The sequence below is a fragment of the Coloeus monedula genome, assembly GCF_965178545.1.
Source record: "Coloeus monedula genome assembly, chromosome: 9".
Lineage (NCBI taxonomy): Eukaryota > Metazoa > Chordata > Aves > Passeriformes > Corvidae > Coloeus > Coloeus monedula.
In genome coordinates, this window is record NC_138789.1 from 10,596,244 (window position 1) to 10,615,619 (window position 19,376).

A 19,376-nucleotide genomic window follows, 5' to 3' on the forward strand; every position below is an offset into this window, starting at 1 on the left:
AACTGCCCCGGGCCTGTGTGAGTTGGTGCCCAGTGCCCACCCACCCCTGTGATTCCTGGTGCATGGGCAGGTACCACGCAAGCTGTAGAGCAGCATGAGCAGCTGGCTCTTGAAAGTAAGTACCCCTTGAAACCTTCTGCTGATTGCAAAACTGTTCTGAATTAATGTGGGAAAAAGTTAACTAAATATTACCAAAAAAACCATCATGTTTCAAAAATCTATTCTTTATTAAACAGAATGAAAACTAGGGTTTAATTTTTTTATAGAAATGATTGTTTTTTCCAAACTCTGTTTCTGCAAAGAGACTAAATACTGAAGCTATTTCTCCTTTTTTTTTTTTTAATTTTTTTTTAAAAAAGTATAAAAGAAAACAGGACCTTTTTTTAGGAGGTACAAATCAGGGGGAAAAAAAATCAAGTTTTCTTTAAAAAGAACATAAAAATTCAGGTCTTATACTAGATTGAGACAGTGGTAGAATCCACCTGAGCAATGAGAGAATTGACAGAGAAAAAAAATCATCATAATTCTGATAGACTAGAAACAAGAGGGAGACCCAGTACCTCAGACACTGCTCTTAAAGCAGCTGCCACCTGCAGGAGCAGGGACAACTCTAGAACTACTGCTCAGGAGTGTGATGCTGCTGCTATTTCTGTGAAAAACCAGGAGAAAGGAGACAAAGTTACTAACTGTAGTCATCTTAAAAAAGGCAAGTGTGCTTTTCCAGCAAACCAAAATGATCCCTGGATGCTGCTGTACAGTACGTGCCTCTGGGGGGCTTCAGCTGGAATTGGGTCCCTTTATAGCCGAGGGTAAGTGGACTCTCTGTTCATCCATTCTCTTCCCTTGCGAGCGTAAAATCAGGCTGAAAAAATCCTCATCTGGTACAGTGGGGCCTTTGGCAGCTCCTGGAGGAGCACATCTCTGATCATCCAGTCTAGAACCCTACAGACAGACCAAGCAGTAAAAACTGCATATGTACAGGAACATACATAGTAAATGAACAATATTAAGTGAAAATGCTACTAAAAGCTTTTGTTTTCAGGTTTAAAGCTAGTAGAGAGATTTAATTTTTAAGTTTTGTTTGAAGTTAAACATGCCAAATTAAATTGAGTCCACGTGTATCTGAAAATAACCCCTCAGATCAGTTCTTTAACATAGTGCAAAATGAGATTTAAGTGTCCTTTGTCTAGAAGAAGAATTTTAGCATTAGTACAGGGTCTTTCTAGTCTCAAAACAACAGAAAGGATGGTTGGCTTCCTTTCCTTACATGGGTACTAAGAAATGGCCACAGTGGTGTGAGGTTTGGGAAGGCCCCTTGCCTGCAAACCCTGCTGGGCTGGGGGCTGTGCTCCTTTCACACAGCCACCCTCCTTGCAAGCTTCTGCAGGCTGGGGGCTGCCACAGGCACAGCAGGGAAGGGGTGTTCTCTACAGGAACAGGCTGCTGCTGGATGGCAGTGTGGCCACAGGAGGAAAAGCACAGCTTTCAGTGGTGGATGGACCTGGGACAGGCACCCTTGAGACAAAAAGGCTCAAAAGACAGCAATCCTTCTGTGCTTGTTTAAAGCAGGAGCATCTGTTCTGATTAGAGGGGATTAAATATTTTTCCATTCCTAAATGAGACAGAATATTTCTAGATTCTTTGCTTGACTTGCAGAAGGAAACAGACAAGCTGCTACAACAGAACATGGTATTCCATCAGGTTGATGAACACTGTCACCATCAGTGAAGGTTCAATTCCAGGTGCTGCTTTCTCACCCAGGCCACCATACTGACTGACCTCTGGAGAACTCAGCATCTGAATTTTGTATTTTGGGATGCTTATCAACCCATCAGATAAACCAGCACGTCTTTTTAATTAACTTCTTTTTGGTCTAATTGGTATACGCACCGTGTTGTATTGACCATCAGTCACCTCACGTGTATGTTGCTATAAGCTGTTATCAGTTAAACTTAACCTCATGGGAATGATGACCACTATTACCACCAAAACCTGGATACTGAATTCTTTCAGCTGATGAATTAGGCTTGCTGGTTTATCAGGTGCCCTCCTTAGTGTGCCAAATCTAAACACTTAAAACCATTTTACACTCCTTGTAATAGCCTCACTTGTTTTCCTTCACTTTTTAATCATTTCTTACTTTTAATAGTTACCATGGTATAAATACCAAAATTACACTTACTAGACAATGGATAATTAAACAAACAGACAAACCAACAAAGAAGAATTGTCCCAAAACTTAAAAAAAAACCCCAGCCCTAATCTTTTGTTCCCTTATGTTCCCCCTTATCTGCCAGATCAATGTGTATCTCAAAGCACATGATAAACTAAGTGGCTTACTTGCAGGAACGCAGTAGCAGGAGGCACAAATGAAGTCCCCAGAGACAGAAGCTGAGGAATTTGTTGTTAAGCACTTACCTGGCATTTAATCAATATATCAAAGAAGTCATCATCCAGTTCCCTGTTGTTGCTGGCCATGAGGTGGCCCAGCACGGCCTGGCTGCTGTGCTGCCGGAGCCGCAGCCCGGGCAGCTCGCTGAAGCTGGCGCGCTGGTCGTCGAGCCGGCGGCTCTGCGAGCTCGCCAGCAGGTCCAGGAACTCATCCGTGTGCGGGGACACCACGGAGGTGGAGAAGGCTGGGCAGGACAGACAAAACAAGTTAGCCTAGGGGTAAATCCATTGCTGTAGTGAGTCTTGCATGCAAATACATTTTGAAAATAGTATTTGGCAAAAACTCAAGTCAAATATAGATTTTACTTTTAAAAAATTACATTTTATCATTGTTTTAGGTGGAGTAGAGGACGTTGCCACTGAAGCAGCTGAGAGTCTGTTCTTCTCCTGGAAGCAGCACCTCTGATCATCCATCCTGTTACTCTGGAACCGACTCAGCAGATCAAAAAAGCCTTCATCTGCCATTGTCTCCCGACTGCTTTTCTGAAAAGGAGAAGATTTAGGGGTATTTGAACTTAAGAGTACCTACAGCTGGGACAACTGCAGCAGAGTTTTAGTCCAGTGATATGTTTGATATTTGTGTATCTGAAATTTATTAAATGAATTTTTTTAGTCAACAACTTCTATAGCCAGATATCATAGGAGGAGATGCTAATGATAGGGCAGCATTTTGGAGAGTAAAATACATTAGAAATGTTTCATTCTCTGAAATGGAAAGAAACAGTGCTCTGATCATGGTACAATTGCAGTTACTGCTCCACAGCCATTAATCCAACAAAACCCCAAATGCCCATGAGAGGAAAAAGAAACAAGAGCAGCAATGAATAGTTGTCATTGTCTCCTCAGGTCTATGACAAAATGACTCAGTTCTTTTATGTTGAACTGACTTCTCTCAAGAGCCTAATAACCTGAAAAGTATGTCCAAAATATCTCTCACTGCCTGAATCAGAAAAACGAGATTTTGTTAAGTTTGGAGAAGTGTGGTGTAGAAGAGACTTAGAAATAAAATTTATGTGCAAGCTGAGGTCTAACTTAAAAACATCCACCAGGAATAAAATATTGCACTAGTAGGAAAATCTTAAAGCTGGCACCATCCCTGAGAGAGCTGTAGAGTGGCAGATTCTGCATCGGTTTAGAGCCACAGTTTAAATCAAGTTAAACTGACCAGGACAGCTGCAGAAGATGTTTTCCACAATTCTAATCACACAAAGATTAGTAAAGGCCACAATCTCCACAGCTCACCACACCTACCCTCTGAGAGTTTGGAACTCGATGATCAATAGAATTACTGGCATCCTGCAAAACTTTGGAGGTGGTGCCATTTTTGTACTTCTTGCCTTTCAGTCGATTTACAAAATGAAGTTTTGCTGAAGTTTTGGCAACCAGTGGTTTCTGTTTAGCAAGAATCTCACTATTCCAGTTCGGAACCTAAGAAAACAAGAGTCAGGAAATTGAGCCTTCTGATTTTATTTTACCAGTACTGTTACCTCTTACTTGCTGCTGCTTTTGCTTCCCAAAATGAGGCAGCTTTACATTAAATTTGTTCATGCAGCCATGAGGATGTGGTTATAATTCCTGAGCTGCTGTTAGCAGAAGCAGGTTAGTGCTGTTACTGGTCAGTCTGCAAACTGAACTGTGGTGTAACACCTGATGGATTAAAACATGATCAAATAGTGGTTTTAATTAAACACACTGAAATTGTCCTTGCTGACTGCAGTGCAGGAAAGGCAGTTAATTTAAGTGCTGAACTGCAGGCACAGCTGGCATTTCCCACCTGGCATTTTCAAAACTGGAAAGAAAAACACAAAAAAACCTCCACTCCATATTACAAAGTGTTAGAGCAAAACAAACCCTTACACAAATGCAGCTACTCAACCAGCCATCCCTGACGTACACAAACTTCCCAATAAAGATTGAAAAAAAGAAGGAGACAAATGGCAGCACAAGAATGAACAGGACTAACCATTTCCTTTCACTGAACAACAGAATGGCTAGCTTTATCAACCTGACAGATTTTTCCTAAAACTTCCTCTAAAATAAACAGAATTATCCACAACTGACAGACTCTTGTAACTCAATAAAAGCAAACCCTTTTTTTCCTGATTCAACATCAGAAATCATGAACAGAGTCACAAATCTTCCAGCAACACTGCCGACCAGTGGATTTCCTTTTCAAGGCTTTACTGAACACCAGCATATGGACTTTGAGAAGATGCCATCCTGTACAGTCAAACCCCAATGCTCAGGTCAGGGGATGTTCTACACACCAGACATTTATGGAAGGAATTTGCAGAATCTACTCAACAAGTACCTTGAAGAAAACCCTTCATAAGCACTAGACTGCAACAGTAGATTAATGCCAAAAATCTACAGGACACATTTCAGTGTATTCAGGGCACAGACTGTTAGAGGATACATATTTTAAAAGTGCTCTCAGATAAAAAGATTCAGAGAGTAAGAAAAACCCAGCTGATAGTGGCCAAAAGCTTAGAAGGTTCCCTGCAGACACCTTGCCCTAGACTAAACACGAAGTCTTGCTAAAGCAGTACCCAAAGAGGCTTTTGAGCACCAGTGCCAACCTCAGCTGCACTGACTGTCCACACGCTTTGAGATTTTATTGCCTGTTTGATTAACAGGCTTTGCCTCACCTGAAGAGACTGGAATTAGATATCCCAGTGTGGAGGGAAAAATACCAAATTCAGTCTGCCACTGGAGTCATTTATGCAGAACTGCCAGCCCACTGCTGAAAGGCAGAATTTGAAGGAAATCTCTCATAGATTGGCACAAGGGTTTTAACCAGGAACTCCCATCTCCAAGAGATTTCTCTGAGCTTTGGGGGAAGTTGCTTTGCCTGTCTGTGACTCAGCTGCAGCATTTCTGAAATAGCATCCTTACTCAAGATGGATGTTGAAGCTTCTGATGGTTTGCAAGTTGGTTAAAATCTCAAAGTGAAAAACACAACGTGTATTTTAAGTGCCTATAAAATGACTGTAACCAAAGAAGAAGTGTTCAGAAGCACTGAGCTAGAGCTTAGGAATTTTACTCTGAATTACTTCCATGCTGCAACCTCAAACCATTTCTATAAAGAGATGAAAGAATTCCCTTGATGCACATTACAGAACCCCATTCCTTCTCATTCATGCAGGGAATAAAGCAAGCTTCCCACAAGCCACTACAACCATTATCTGTCACACACTGACTGTTACCTAATGACAAAAGTATTATTTGTTAGTATTGTTAGACCTGCTGTTTTGGAACTCCTAAGATCAACTAAATTAAAAGGAGAGGCAAATGGCACATCAGCACACCCTCAGAAATGTTTTGCTGCAATCTCAGCAGCAGAACAGAAAAGCAAAGTGCCAACCTTTTCTGGTGTTAATTTCATAAGTTCCATGTTTTCCATACTGTAACGGCGTCCTCTTGGTCTGCCACCTTCAAGAGACAAATTCATCTTTTCATTATTAAAATTTTTGGTGTCACTTGCAAAGCTGTGGCTGTACTCATCTAAGGTCCAAGGTCCAAGACACAGACACAATTAGAACACATGAAGAAACTAAGCACTAATCTGTGATTCTCAATATAAATCCTCCAGAAAAGGAGGTGCTGAAGGGGTCCAATAGCACAAGAACCTTTTTTAGCTGGTGAGTATGCAAATTTGCATACTCAACCATGGGCAGTAAAGAACTCAAACAAGAGATTGTTTTTGAAGTTCTCTGGTGGGAAAGTACTGCAGAAAGAGGCACATACCATTCAAACTGTTTTCCACCATGTGGCTTTCTGCCATCATGGAGTTGTTCGTGCTGTAGCTTAATCCAAGAACCATTTGAAGATCTGAGAGATTAAGTCTGGCAGTGAGTTCTCCAGTTCTGTCTCCTACCTTCAAGCAAATCAAATAAGCAGTTATGTTACCTTAGTGAATACTCACATGGGTAAGTGTAGAGCAGTCCTTGTCCCCTAGACTTCTGAGAGGAAAAGGCTGAAAAAGTTTTCCTGGTTGAAGACTGAGAACATCTTTTTGAAGAAGTAACAACTAACAGGTAACATAACAAAGCCTGAAATAATCTCTGCTAGATTACTAACTTAAGAGTCCATGACAACAGTGTGAGTGGTGACACTAGAACTAAGGAGCTAACTGCAGTGAGAGGGTGGCTGAAACAACGTGGAATCAACGTCTCTGAAATCATTCAAAATGCATTGTTGCTCAAAATCCGATGCATGGACATACCTCTGTAAAACCTCCTTGTGAGTGAGAGCAAAAACCAACAGCCAACATAGCGGGAGTATGAAAATCATACCTCTCTCGAAATCTCCAGGTGCCTTTCTGCAAAATGGATGGCTTGGTCGTGATTTCCCAGAGCAGTGTATGCATTCCCTAAACTCCAGCACGCTCTTCCCTCCCCAATTCTGAAACAACACACATTTCCAGTTACACCTCTACCTGCTGAACACCAGAGGTCAGGTTTTCACAGCACTGCCACAGTAATTTGCTGGGCCAAAAAAAACCAAAGGCAATCATCAGAGGCCATTCCAACACCAACACATTAAATACTGTATTTAAAGGAGTGTGATCTGGTTATAAATAGATATAAACAAATTTAATCAAAATTTTAATTTTTAAGCTCATAGCAAACAAATGAGTTTTGTAACCATGGAACATTGTATAACCTACTTTGCTTTTCCTCAGTTTGCATGCTTTATTAGTCCTCCGTATTCTTACTGACTTAGGAAGATGTACATTTAAATGTAAAAAATTTTGGTTACACCTGATATTATGAAAAAGGCCTCAGAAATCAGGATTGCAATATAAATATTGCTTGATGCTGCGTTATTCTCCTTCCCCCATCTCTTCCTTGATTATTAGCTTGTGGACAAGTAGGAGACAGATTCTTATGACAGTAAGGTGATTTATTATAATGAAGTCATGAAAGAAAGATCTGCTTTTCCTTTCCTTAATTTACACAGATGTGCTGACAGGAGGTGATGTAGAAACAGTCATTCATCAATTTGTCTTTCATCTCAAGACTCATTAGCTGAAATACCATCATGCGTAATTTTTGTTTTCCATATGAAAACCAAAGCCCAGCATTGAGGGAATTCACATTAACGCAGCTGTCACATAGGGAACAATGACAGTAGAGTTGAAGGCAACAGGAGTGTCACACATACATTAAACAATCTCTTAGGGCTTACTTGTCATGTAGTTCCTGAGCAATCACAAGGTGTTTCAAATGATAATCAATTGCTTTCTCATAGTCCTGGAGCAGAGTATAGGTGTTCCCCAGGCTGTAGCAGGCCTGAGCTTCCACAGCTCTGTCCTTCAGCTGCCGCGCCAGCTGCAGCGTCCTCCTGGAAGAGAGGTCACTCACCTCAGAAACCACTGCAAGGAGAAGGTTTCAAAGTGCACACCCAAAAATCAGTTACACAATTTAGTAATGGATTGGCCAATGTTTTGCCAACCTGGTGCCCTGATTTAGCCATCTTACATAAAACTCTTACACTTGCAGACTTACAAAGTCTTCCACTCCCCTCCACTGCAACCTACTTCCACCTACTTTATTAGCGAGCAGCCTGATACCTCAAATAGCATCTTTTAATTTATTGCTTCATTAATAATTTGTAGGAGTTTCCCTGGCAGGATGCACCATTTAATACCAGTGTTACAATACCTACTTCCCCATCAGCATGGCAGGATAGGCCTATATCCACCAAGCCAGCCCAGCCCAGTTGGGCAAGAAGAATTGGAGTGCTAAGAGGGGATCTATAAGCTCAGTACTGAGGGTTTTCTCCCTAAGAACAGGTGTGCTCTGAAAACCCAGTAAGATGCTGATAACACCTATATTGTATCTTTGCCAAGCTTTTACTTTCCCAAGTACAGCAGCAACTGCTTAGTGGTGCAGAAATCAAGAAGTCTGGCTTGAAAATACAGACTAAAGATGTAAATTTATGTTGCTGTGCACCACCTCTCTGAGCTGGTGAGCACACCTGAGGCAGCCACCCATCTCAGGGTAGGAGAGCTACTCACATCATTCCAGAACTCACTAAGAGCTGAGACAGTAATGCCTGCTTCTAGAATAAAGGGAATAAATGCCTAGCAGTGGGAAGATGTTCTGTCTACAGTACTGCAAAGAATCTATTTAAAGTAACAAGAGTTAAAAAAATAAAAAGCATTAATGCTTTCCCTCCCTTAAAAGAGCTAGAATAGTTAAACAACAAAGGAAAAATTTCTTAGCTAAACAGAGTTTTTTCTGAAGTGTATATTGAAGAGATGGCTGTTCCACAGTAAGCTACAGTGCCAGGCACAACAGAATTAAACTGTGCAAGAGGTATAAATTGTGTTTATCAGCAGTCACTCACCTGTAGTATTCAGCAGCAGTTTCAAATTCCCCCAGAAATATGTAGGCATTTCCAAGGTTGCTGTATGCTCTTCTTTCTGCTGATCTATCACCAAATTCCTTTGCAATTAGGAGACGCTTAAAAATGTGAAATAACTGCATTATTTACTCCACTTTATACTGTGTAACATACATTTGCATGCAGAAATGCATGAAAAAAATGCATTCTTTAAGTCAACAATGCTTGATAAGAACAGCAAAACTTGAAGTTATGCCATTAAGATTTAAAACCTTCATTAAAAAGCTTGCAACAAGATCCAACACAATACATGTACTAAAGGTCAGAAGCAACCTGATATTCTGCTAGAACAGAATTCACTACTAGCACATTGTTGTACCTGTTCATGGGCTAAAACTGCACTCCTGAAGTTGCCCAGAAGATAGTGTGTGTTTCCCAGATTTCCAAAGGCACGCCCTTGTGCTGCTCTGTCACCCAGCTCTGTTACTATTGTCAGGTTTTCCCTGTTTTGGGGGAAAGTGAGGAGGAGAATAGCAACTTTTAAAAGGTTTGGGTTTTTTCTCACAGTCATTTAAATAATAATTTAAAAAATTCTTATAAAAAGGAAAAGGTAGAAGTATTCTACTTTGGCCTGTTTTAATGGCCTTCATATAACCATGAATCTGAGTAGGAAATATTTCCTCTCAGATACCAAACTCCACTGCATTCTTATTCAAGCCAGTGTGCTCCCCTCTAGTTACACACACAGGTATAACAAGTTGTCTCAGCCTGAAGAATTCTGCTGGTTTTAACTACATGGGAGGGCATGATAAAAAAACCAGTGCACTGTCCTGTTGGAAAGACCAACTTGACAGGTACCTCAGTTCTGCAAAGAAGCATTCCATAGTTTAGCTCAGGGCCCTGCAAATCTCCCATATTCTAAGGAGCTACATGATCACATCCTCCCAGCCCCCAACATTTAAAGCTACTACTTACTCATAATAATTTGCAGCTTTTTGTAAAGCATTTTTCACATCATCTGGAAGTTCCCCTGGATCATGAGTCCCAGCATTAGCTACATTTTTCCCTTTAGAATGATACACATTTCCCAGATTATACAGTGCTCTTGCTTCTCCAACCTGAACCAGAAGTTAAAGAAGGCATTAAAATTTCATGCTTCAAAGACTTCTGTCATAGCAACTATTTGTACAATCCACAGATAGGAAAAAAGTTCCTTAATTATTTGTGAACACACACTGCCCATTCTGAAGATGTTATCACCTACCCAGTTGTATCCCTCAATCCAATTGTTTTGCATATTACTTCTTTCTGAAGAGCAAGATACATTCCTGAAGTCAATTACCATTAAAAATTAAATTAAAAACAAACAAACCCACCAGAAAATAGGATAATATTTAACCTGGATCTATAGTCTTCCAGGTACAAACAACTGTATTCCAACTAACAGATTCTTACTGCCTAGAAGAAATAATAGAGTATTCACTATTTCCCTCTGAAAGGTGCACAACTCCTTACAAGTACAACAGGGTTCAGGCATGTGTGTTAGCACTTTACATCCAGATTCCAGTATAATTCTTACCTTATCATTAAGCTCTCTGGAAATATCCAGATGTCTTTGACAGCAAACAATAGCTTCTTCAAAATTCCCAAGTACCTTTAAGGTGTTGCCCAAATTCCCACTAGCTTTAGCTTCTCCCAGTAGATCTCCAATTGTCCTAAAATTGCAGAAATGAAGTACCCAGAAAACAGCGTATGATTTAAATCAAGCAGCTGGTCAATGTATGGTAGAGAATTACATGAATTTATGGAAGGAGACTACAACCATGTAAATGTATATGTGTTCAGTTCATTTTATATCTGAACTGCATGCATAAACATCGTTCAATCTGTGGATACAGACATCTCATTCTGTTGGTGCTGTTTGGCCAGCTGCTGGTATTCATGGTATTGGCTCATCTGCTGAACTTTTTTTTTTTTTATTCACATCTTTTAGGAAGAGAATAGAGAGAAAATTCTTAAAGATGATGTAGAAAGACAGAATTAGAAAGAGAAGTTTAACTGCATTTGCATTTTACTTGACTATCTCCTTTTACTCAACGAAATGCTTTACTGTAAGGTTTAAGAGTTACAGTCTCCTCTGTAGCTCAAGGCACTACTTCATTTCTATATTCTAAATGAGACTAAGGCAAGAGACTGCCATTGAACCACTCAGACTGTCATACCTGGGGGACAGCACAACAAAACAAATGCCCACAACATCACAGCAGTAGAACATGTTAAGGCAGGGAGAAGAACAGATTTATGCATAAATTGCAGTTAAGTACATTATATGCCTGTGTCTTTTATTGGATCTATACAAATCAGTAGAAGTCAGATACATGAATAGCATATGAAATGGATGGGGTTTTAATTTCACAGTATTACATTATGAGTTTTACACAGATAAACATTAAGGAGTTCTGTCTAGTAAACAAGAGAGCAGCTTAACAATCTGGAGAATTAGGAACACTAAGTTTTAGAAACACGGAAGGGTAAAGAAAGGGTGGATTTAAAGCAGCCACTTAATCATCCAGAAACCTGGTGAGGCCTCAATCAGTTCTAGGATTATGGTGCTAGACCAAGCATTAGCTGCCAGGTTAGAGGGCAGCCAGGCGACCTGACCTGCCAGGCCCCCCAGCCCTCTGCCACCACCATGTTGACTCATTGGCCAGTGTTAACAGCAGGGTTTGGCAGGAAAATGAACAGTCAGCTGCTCGTACCTACCAGAATGGATGACATGGAGAACAATTACCTTGCAAGAGTTAAATCGTGGTGATGGTATTCCAAAGCCTTTGCATATTCATGCAGGTAGAAATAGGCATTGCCCAGCTGGCTGTAAATAGCACTCAGGGTTCGTAAATCTTCAGTTCCAACCTGAACAGCTGCTTCAAAGAAAGACACTCCAGCCCGGCAATCTCCTGCCTTGCACAGGCGCTCGCCTTCCAGAGCCAGCTCCAGGCAGGAAGCCTCCATCCTGCACCAGGGAAGCAAAAGGCAAAGTCACTCCGAATGCCACACTCTGTCCAGCACCTGAGCTCTGAACAGGGCATTATTTTACTCAGAGGACCTCTCTTTCTTTAGGACAGGGAGTCAGCACCACAGTACAACCAACGAGCCTTGCTTTTTAGTATTACAGAAACTAAGCCTGACATGGAAATTACAGCTTGGATGGTGTTGAACAAAATAATATTTAAACAGGCAGCTACAATTTCTTATTTTCTTTTTCAGTCTCTGAGAGGAAACCAAACACTTCTTTGTCCATATGTAGCACCCACAGGGTTCAAAAACAGTTTTCACCATCTAGATAATTTCATAAGTTACCTAGAAATCAAGCTCTTACTGACAAATACTGATTCTGACAGATGGAAGCGCTTAAATTTTTAGGGTGATACCACAGTAACCTGCAAAATGATTCACAGGCAAAAACCTAAATAAGAATATTCTGTGTATCAAAGACTAATTTCCCCCAAGTTGCTTCCTATGTAATTCAATACTCCTTGGAACTTCATTTCTTATACTGGCACTGCTATGAAAATTCTCAGTGTAAGAAAAAATATCTAGGTTCAATTTAAGACAAAATGTATGTCAATTCAAGTTACTTCGCTGATACACCATCATTCCAGAACCCACTGGAATATTTTTTACTATTATTAACAAGTAATTGTGTAAGTATACAGGTATGAAATACTGCAGTCAGAAATGAGCTTGTAGAATATGACATTTTGAACATGAACAAAAGCTGATAGAGAACTACAGTGCCAAAAACCATTCACATGCATTTTTGCCCCTGTGAGTTCAGGAGTACAAAATGTAACATTTCAGTAAGCATTAAAAAATTTTATCGAAACATCTCCTACTTTCCAGTTTTGAGATGCGAGGGAAGCAGGGCAGCAGAAGATGAGAAAGACGACAGCTCCAGGTCTCAATCTTGAGGCAATATGGTTCTCCAGCTTTTTCAAGATACATGCACTTTAAAAAGCTTACAAAAATGTCAGCATTCCGGTTTCTTAAAGATTTTTTTCAAAATGAAAACTCAGTAAGAAACATTCTGTAATTGTTGAAAAAGCATGTGCTAATATTGCCAAAAGGTGGACAATCAAATGCTGCCTTTTGCAAAAGTTATTTTAATGGAAACACCAGACCACATGTTTTGACTGGACATAGTGATGAAGTTTTTAATATACCTGCAATATTTACATTTCTTTATTTTTCTAAACTAGAAAAAAATTGATTATACAAAATTCTACTCAAATCTGAACAGGAAGAAAATATTTTTGAAAAACCTAATGACTTCCGAAAGAACTAGAACTGGGATCACAAGTACAATACAAACCACAAAATACTACCATACCTGCTGTTCTTCGACATGCCACAACTAAAGCACAGCAAAATGACCGACATGTTTAACTCCTGCAATCAAAAGCACTGTCTGTTTGGTAGTTGGTAAAGATGCTGACAGCAAAAGATAACTCCAGCAAGAAGTTCTTGCCAAGCCCAACTTCTCAGGTTGGATATCCATAACACATGCAGTATTTTTAGGTTTGGAAATTCTTCTCAGAGAAGTTAAAGCATTCCTATTTGCTACAACACACCACTTGGGTCTCATTACATTGTGCATGTGTTGAACGTAAGACAGAAAAAGGCAGAAATGATTACACCATCAGCAACTGAAGGTTTAAGACTTAAAACATTTCATTGGGTAATCTTAATCCTATCCAAAGAGGTTCTCTCCGGGCACCTCATGTTAAGTGACATATCCAATTAGAGTGACAGCTAGAAAATATGGTGCTTCTCAGTACACAGATTTGGACTATTACAGAGCCACACACTTTGGATTTTTAGCTTGAATGGCTAAAAAGAACAGAACTTTCAGCAAAATGTGTGTGTGATGTAACAGTCAAAATGTTACACTGCACTCTGCTTCCGTAAGTGAATTTATTCCATTAAATTAAAAAAAAAAATTTTTTAACTGTGATACATCAGCCACATAATCAGTGAAGAAAAGGCAAAGTTAAAAAAGGTACAAGGCCAATACAGGAGAGTGCTGCAGTCTGGTAACTCCCCTGAGAGACTGCATTCATTTCATTTCACACTACACCAAAAAATGCCAAATGCCAAGGCAGCATTACCATTTCATCAGGGAACTTGAAACATAATCATTTGACTTTGCAACCCTAGATTTATTGTAGCTTATAAAAATGAAAGATGTGGGGTCTTTCATACAGAACACAACTAAGAAGCAAAAGGCTTAGACTGATGAAAATCAGCTGTTATTACAGCATTTCAATTCAACAGAATTACAGGAAAGAAATGAAAATGGGCATTAATAATTGTTTGAGTAAAAAAAAGAATGCAAAAATTAACACTTCTCTTGAGCACAACTCTAGAGAGGTTGTGTTAACAGGTTGCTAGAATCTGTAGAGCAAATTAAAGCTTTAATTCCATCTGGATCCAGTCTTTCTGACCTACCATTTCAAAATCTAAATAAGCTATACAAAAATAGAACAGAGAAAATTAAATATTTATTTCCACAGTTGACTGCACTCAATATTAATATTTTATTCAGGTTATATAAGAGCTATGAAATCACTCAGTTATTTTAAAAGTTTCAAAGTACCAAAACTGGATTCAGAAGAGGTTTGGTTTTGGTTTGTTTTGTTTTTTCCTCCCCTCTGCTACTTAAAGAGCTCTTATGCAAATTAACACTTTTTTTTTGTTTTGTTGGGGTTCTTTGAGGTTTATGTAGGTGTTCTCCACCTGTCACTACTAATGGTTAAACAGCACTTTGGCAGACTAGACAGGGCCAGGTTAATCAATGTTTTAGGAAGTCATTAAATAGTTACAAGGAGAATATGACATTACTTTCTCTGTTCCCAGGGCTGAATTGAATTATTTACTCAACACCCAACGGCCAAACAAAAGATTCAATGTATCTGCCGAGAGGAGAAGAGAACAAGCCCCATTCATCTGTGCACTTGTAATGAGATTCTGTTCCTGCTGAACAGGATAACGTTCTCAGATATTACTTGGAAATGCTCACACAGGGCTTCATTTTCTTATGCTGTTTATAGATGCCTGGACCTGTTCTCTGAAAGGCTGGCATCTCCTGAATAATTTCTCATTTGTAAAACTACCTCATCCTTATCTGTCCCTTGAAGCTTTTACTCTTGCATAGCTCCCCGGTTTTTTTTCTTTTCTTCTCCCCCCCCCCCCTTGTTCTTCTCTGACCTTTTTCACTTTCTATTTTAAATCTTTATTATTTCTAAGAATATAAATCCTAAGTATATCACATCCTTGTTTTTGCCTCCCTCCCTTCAGCTGTTCTCATCTTACAACAAGGACAAGAAAACTGGTAAGAATGAAGGCAATAAGACTCATTGATTACTACGATCTCTGAACACAATTTAGTTTTACTCAGTTCAATTCCAACTAAGAGGACATTTTGCTTTTGAGGGAACACAGCTGTCATCAATTTGCCATGAAACATGGTACAAATAACATACCTAGAGTCAAAACCATTTACGTTGTTATTGTAATTACATCTCTTTAGTTCAGATGCACAGCATTACTAATGCCACAGCATCCTGTAATAAAGCTCACATTCCTGACTCCTGTTCTTACTCTTGGCTTCTCCACATGAGCAGAAGAGAAGCCTCCACAGTGACCACTGCAAACAGCTCCACCACAACTCCACTGCAGCACTGGTTCCGTGAAACTATGCTTGATGGTAAGGTTAGAAACAAACAAATCAGACCAAAAGAAACCACACACCTGAATTCTGGGTTCTTTTGCTCCAGTCAATATAAAAGCAGTTACAAGGTTTTGGTGTATGAATTTAGCAGGCCAAAAGAAGCAAGTTCTACAAATATTCACATTACAGATCATTTATTCATACAGATCAAGTAATATTAGCATTTTGTTTTCAGTCACTAAACAATCAAAGAAGAAAAAATAGTCTCCCTTCCACCAGCATAAAAATTTTTATAGCTGCTAAAGTGATACTGATCAACTGCTGTGGGGTTAAAGAAATGAGTCAGGAACAGACCCACAGTAAAGCCTTTCCTTAGGAGTGGGCTCCAACTTCTTTAAAATCAGTTCTAATGGAATGCCAGAAGGAAGGAATGAGTAGTCAGAGCCAAACAAGCCTGGGATAATACCTGCAGGTCAATTTTTTTTTTAAAACTGGTAACTCCCTCCCCAGTAATTTATGACCTTTTTTTTCCTGCACTAAATTTTAAACTCCAAGCAAGTAAAATATTTCCAAATTATAGCTATCAAAATCATCAAAAAATTTCAGTTCAATATACTGAATTACTCTGCAGCTTCTCTAAGTCTTAGAAAAGTTTAATATTTTTTTAAATTAAAAGTATTTTGCCACCATGCTTTTAAAATGTTAATCAGATTACAGCTCTTGCAGGAAAGTTTAATAAGGTCATGAATATTGTTATTGTTGATATTTTTAATCGCTCTCATTCAAACCTGTACTGAAATACAGCATAAAGCAGTAATACATTGTACCCTGACTCTGCTTGCCAATTTTTTTAAAGGTTTTTTTAGTCTGTCAGTTTAAACTAGACAATTGGCCATGACACATTTTTCACCCATTTACTTCTATAATAGTACCCTGAACAGCTCCTGCTTTTATTAAAGAGTGAGCAAAGACCTTCTGTAATTGTCTGGGGAGGACCGAGAGCATCAGCACCAGCATGGTGGTAGAGGAATGCTGGGAAGCAGGTCCCTTCAGGAAATACTCAGCACAGAACTATCATGCTTATACACTTAGGGTCAAAGCCACAGGATGAAGATTTTAGCAACATAAAGAAAGAAAACAGTAAATCACAGCTTATTTGCTAATTTTTCTCCTTACAGAGCATGAAAAAGCTTCTCCAGCTGGTTGCACTGCTAGCCAGGACACTGGACTTGTATGACATGAAGCAAAGTATCCAACAGCAATCTAACATTGTCAGAATGTTGAAAGGATTAATTTTAAACCATAGCATGTGCTGTCTTACAAATAGAGGTAGTGCCTTATTGCTGTTAGCTAGTGATGAAAAGGTGTCCAAAGAAAGGATGGCCAGGGTAGGGGTGGGGGGAGCACACAAGAACCATATTCTTTATTTATTTTTAAACAATCATTTCAGTCTTCCAGTGTCCCTTCCTATTGAATGAGCTGCAAGATTTGCCCTTCCAAACACCATGCACTACACAATGCTTCTGTAGTTCAGCTCCATTAGAGCGAGTCTGCAGTGCAAACACGTTGTCCCACGTCTGTAAAGGGGATTCAGAAGAAAAATGCTAAAAGCTCTCAGAAGGGAAATCCCATATCCTCTTCACTTGCAAGAACAGTATTTTTGAGTCCAAGGCACCAAGGCAGTTTTCATCTACCAATCAAACCTCTTTATCTTAAGCAAGGAAAACACCTCATCATTCATCGAAACAATAATGGGACAAGTACAGAGAACTTTAGCAGACAAAACTCAGCAATTTGCATAGGCAGCCCAACAGCTAAAAGAGGGAGCAACTATTACCCTGCAGGCATCATACAATTCTACCCCAAGTACAAAGAAATACAGACAATAATGTACTATTCCGCTACCATGCAAGTTCCAATTCTACACAATCATGTAATCACACTAATATAATCTGCTACATAGCAAAAGTGAATTTTCATCATTCAAAAATCAAGAAAAAAATAGGTTTAATTTTCAGTTTCAATAACACTACTAGCAGAGATACCAAACTATTTGTTGAAACTTGTTTAGCTTTCTATTATTAATAGCACTTACTAATTTACAGCAAAATTACCAGAGTCTTACCTGTATCGTACGTGAAAGGAACGATCTTCAGGCATGCTTATCAAAACATTATTTTCCGCCATTGAGTTACATTATCAGTAGAAAATGTAATACTGTTCTGTAGTAGGGTAAGTACTTTATTATGGAGAATTGTTGTCAGAGCACCATTCCAGTTAGTATATTAAGAAGCTGGAGTAAAGATATCCTAAGCTCCTGTAGAAAAACTCTTCTTTGTTACTGAGGTAAGGAGGTCACTGCCAGACATCTCAGAAATGTTCATGTTCTTTCATCTGTGGCCCTTTAAGCTCCATTCAGCCGCATTTCTGCAAAGGGAACACAAGATGCTTGCCTTGAAGTCTCATAGTCAGTTAATAACGCATCAGCATTTGCAGCTGATGTAAAAGCATAACACTGCTCCTACCAAGCAGGAAATGTCAATCAAAAACTTGAAGGCAGAGCCAAAGCCTTCTACACAGACATGGCAATTCCTGTATGCAAGCGAGAAAGCTGAAGAGGTTTAACAAAAACCAACACTCTCTTCTCTTGGAGTCTTTGAAGTATTTACCCTTGTTAGTATTCTTTGGCCTCATGAAGTAACAGGCAAAAACCTTAAAGGATGAAAGGCATACTATAGAACAGATCCCAAAGTGCTTTACATGTAAACACTGCTGCTGAAACACTGATCATCAGCTGAAGGCCAGAAGTGAGAAATGGTTGGCACAATCCCATCTGGAGATTGTCCCACCTGGAATATTGCAAGCACAGCAGCCAGCAAGGGTTTAAGATCCATATTCACTTTTCTCCTCCCTGCTCCCAAAAGAAAAGGGGGGAGGTATGGGAATTTGGAGGGCGAGGAGTGTAAGACTGGCTTCCTATTCAAAAACTCTGCAGCACTGTGATGTGAGCTCCAAACTATGATTCAAAGAAATTGCAGAAGCCAGCATGGAAATATTAGACATGTTTAGGGCTGGCTAGGAAAAGATTAACAGAAAAGAAACCCTGTAATCAAAAGTTTACCCACTCTTAAACATATTTTTAGTAGAGATAGTGACATATTTATGCCTCAGTACTATTACCATCCTTTGCAAGTAAACACAGAGTTGTGTAATTCACAAATGCATATTTCATCAAGAGACTGCAGAGGTGTCAAAATGACAGGAACAGAGCTCAGATTCAGAGCTGTCACAAGAAGAATATGTAAACCTCTATATTTAATTGTCGATATAGGCGATGCCTTTTCCTCTCATTAGTTTTATCAAGTTCCAGCTGTGAAGATTCATGCTTCTTATCATACTCTACCTTGACAGCAGCCCTCAGACAGACTATCCGCATTCTTCCAATTAAACAACTATTTTGCCCTTCCATGCTCATCGCTACAATTATTTGGCATCAACAAGTGGGTGTGGGTGTATTTTTGCAATTATGAAGTGTGACACCCACAGGTTACAATACCACTGCAACCCACACACTGGGCAGGCTGTGTTCCAGGTATTCACTCTGTGGAAGTTTGTCCAACCTCACATCAGGTAACTCATACAGGCAGATGGCCCTAAAGCCACCCAGTCTACAGCACCCCCCCCCACCCCTCCCATGAGCACTCCTGCTGCTCAGCAAATCCAAGGGATTTGGAAGTTCTTTTCCACAGAGGGACACACGACAAACTAAAAAGTGTGTACTTTGGCAACCTCCACATATCATGAAATGATGACTGTGGTAATTTGTTTGCATATTTATATGGTA

At 39.5% G+C, this 19,376-nt stretch overlaps 2 protein-coding genes across 4 annotated transcripts in view; one reads left to right on the forward strand and one right to left on the reverse strand.

Moving 5' to 3' along the window:
* CLCC1 (chloride channel CLIC like 1) overlaps positions 1 to 2,930 on the forward strand; it is a 15,991-nt gene extending 13,061 nt beyond the window's left edge. For 2 of the 3 annotated variants that reach the window (XM_082287290.1, XM_082287292.1), the window contains exon 12: positions 2,790 to 2,930. The gene's annotated coding sequence lies outside the window, so the exon portion shown is untranslated. Of the gene's footprint in view, positions 1 to 706; positions 812 to 2,789 lie in introns of those variants that run through there. The other variant, XM_082287291.1, reaches the window with a different exon arrangement.
* Positions 708 to 17,836, reverse strand: GPSM2 (G protein signaling modulator 2). The gene is made up of 14 exons (XM_082287294.1): positions 17,658 to 17,836; positions 11,594 to 11,815; positions 10,382 to 10,517; positions 9,778 to 9,920; positions 9,182 to 9,305; positions 8,806 to 8,921; positions 7,642 to 7,797; positions 6,747 to 6,855; positions 6,199 to 6,328; positions 5,816 to 5,883; positions 3,703 to 3,879; positions 2,772 to 2,934; positions 2,419 to 2,636; positions 708 to 942 (listed from the first exon to the last, which is right to left on the reverse strand). Exons 1-14 carry the CDS (start codon positions 17,717 to 17,719, stop codon positions 778 to 780), a joined length of 1,989 nt encoding a protein of 662 aa, XP_082143420.1. The 5' UTR covers positions 17,720 to 17,836; the 3' UTR covers positions 708 to 777.
* Between the last annotated feature and the right edge of the window lie 1,540 nt (positions 17,837 to 19,376).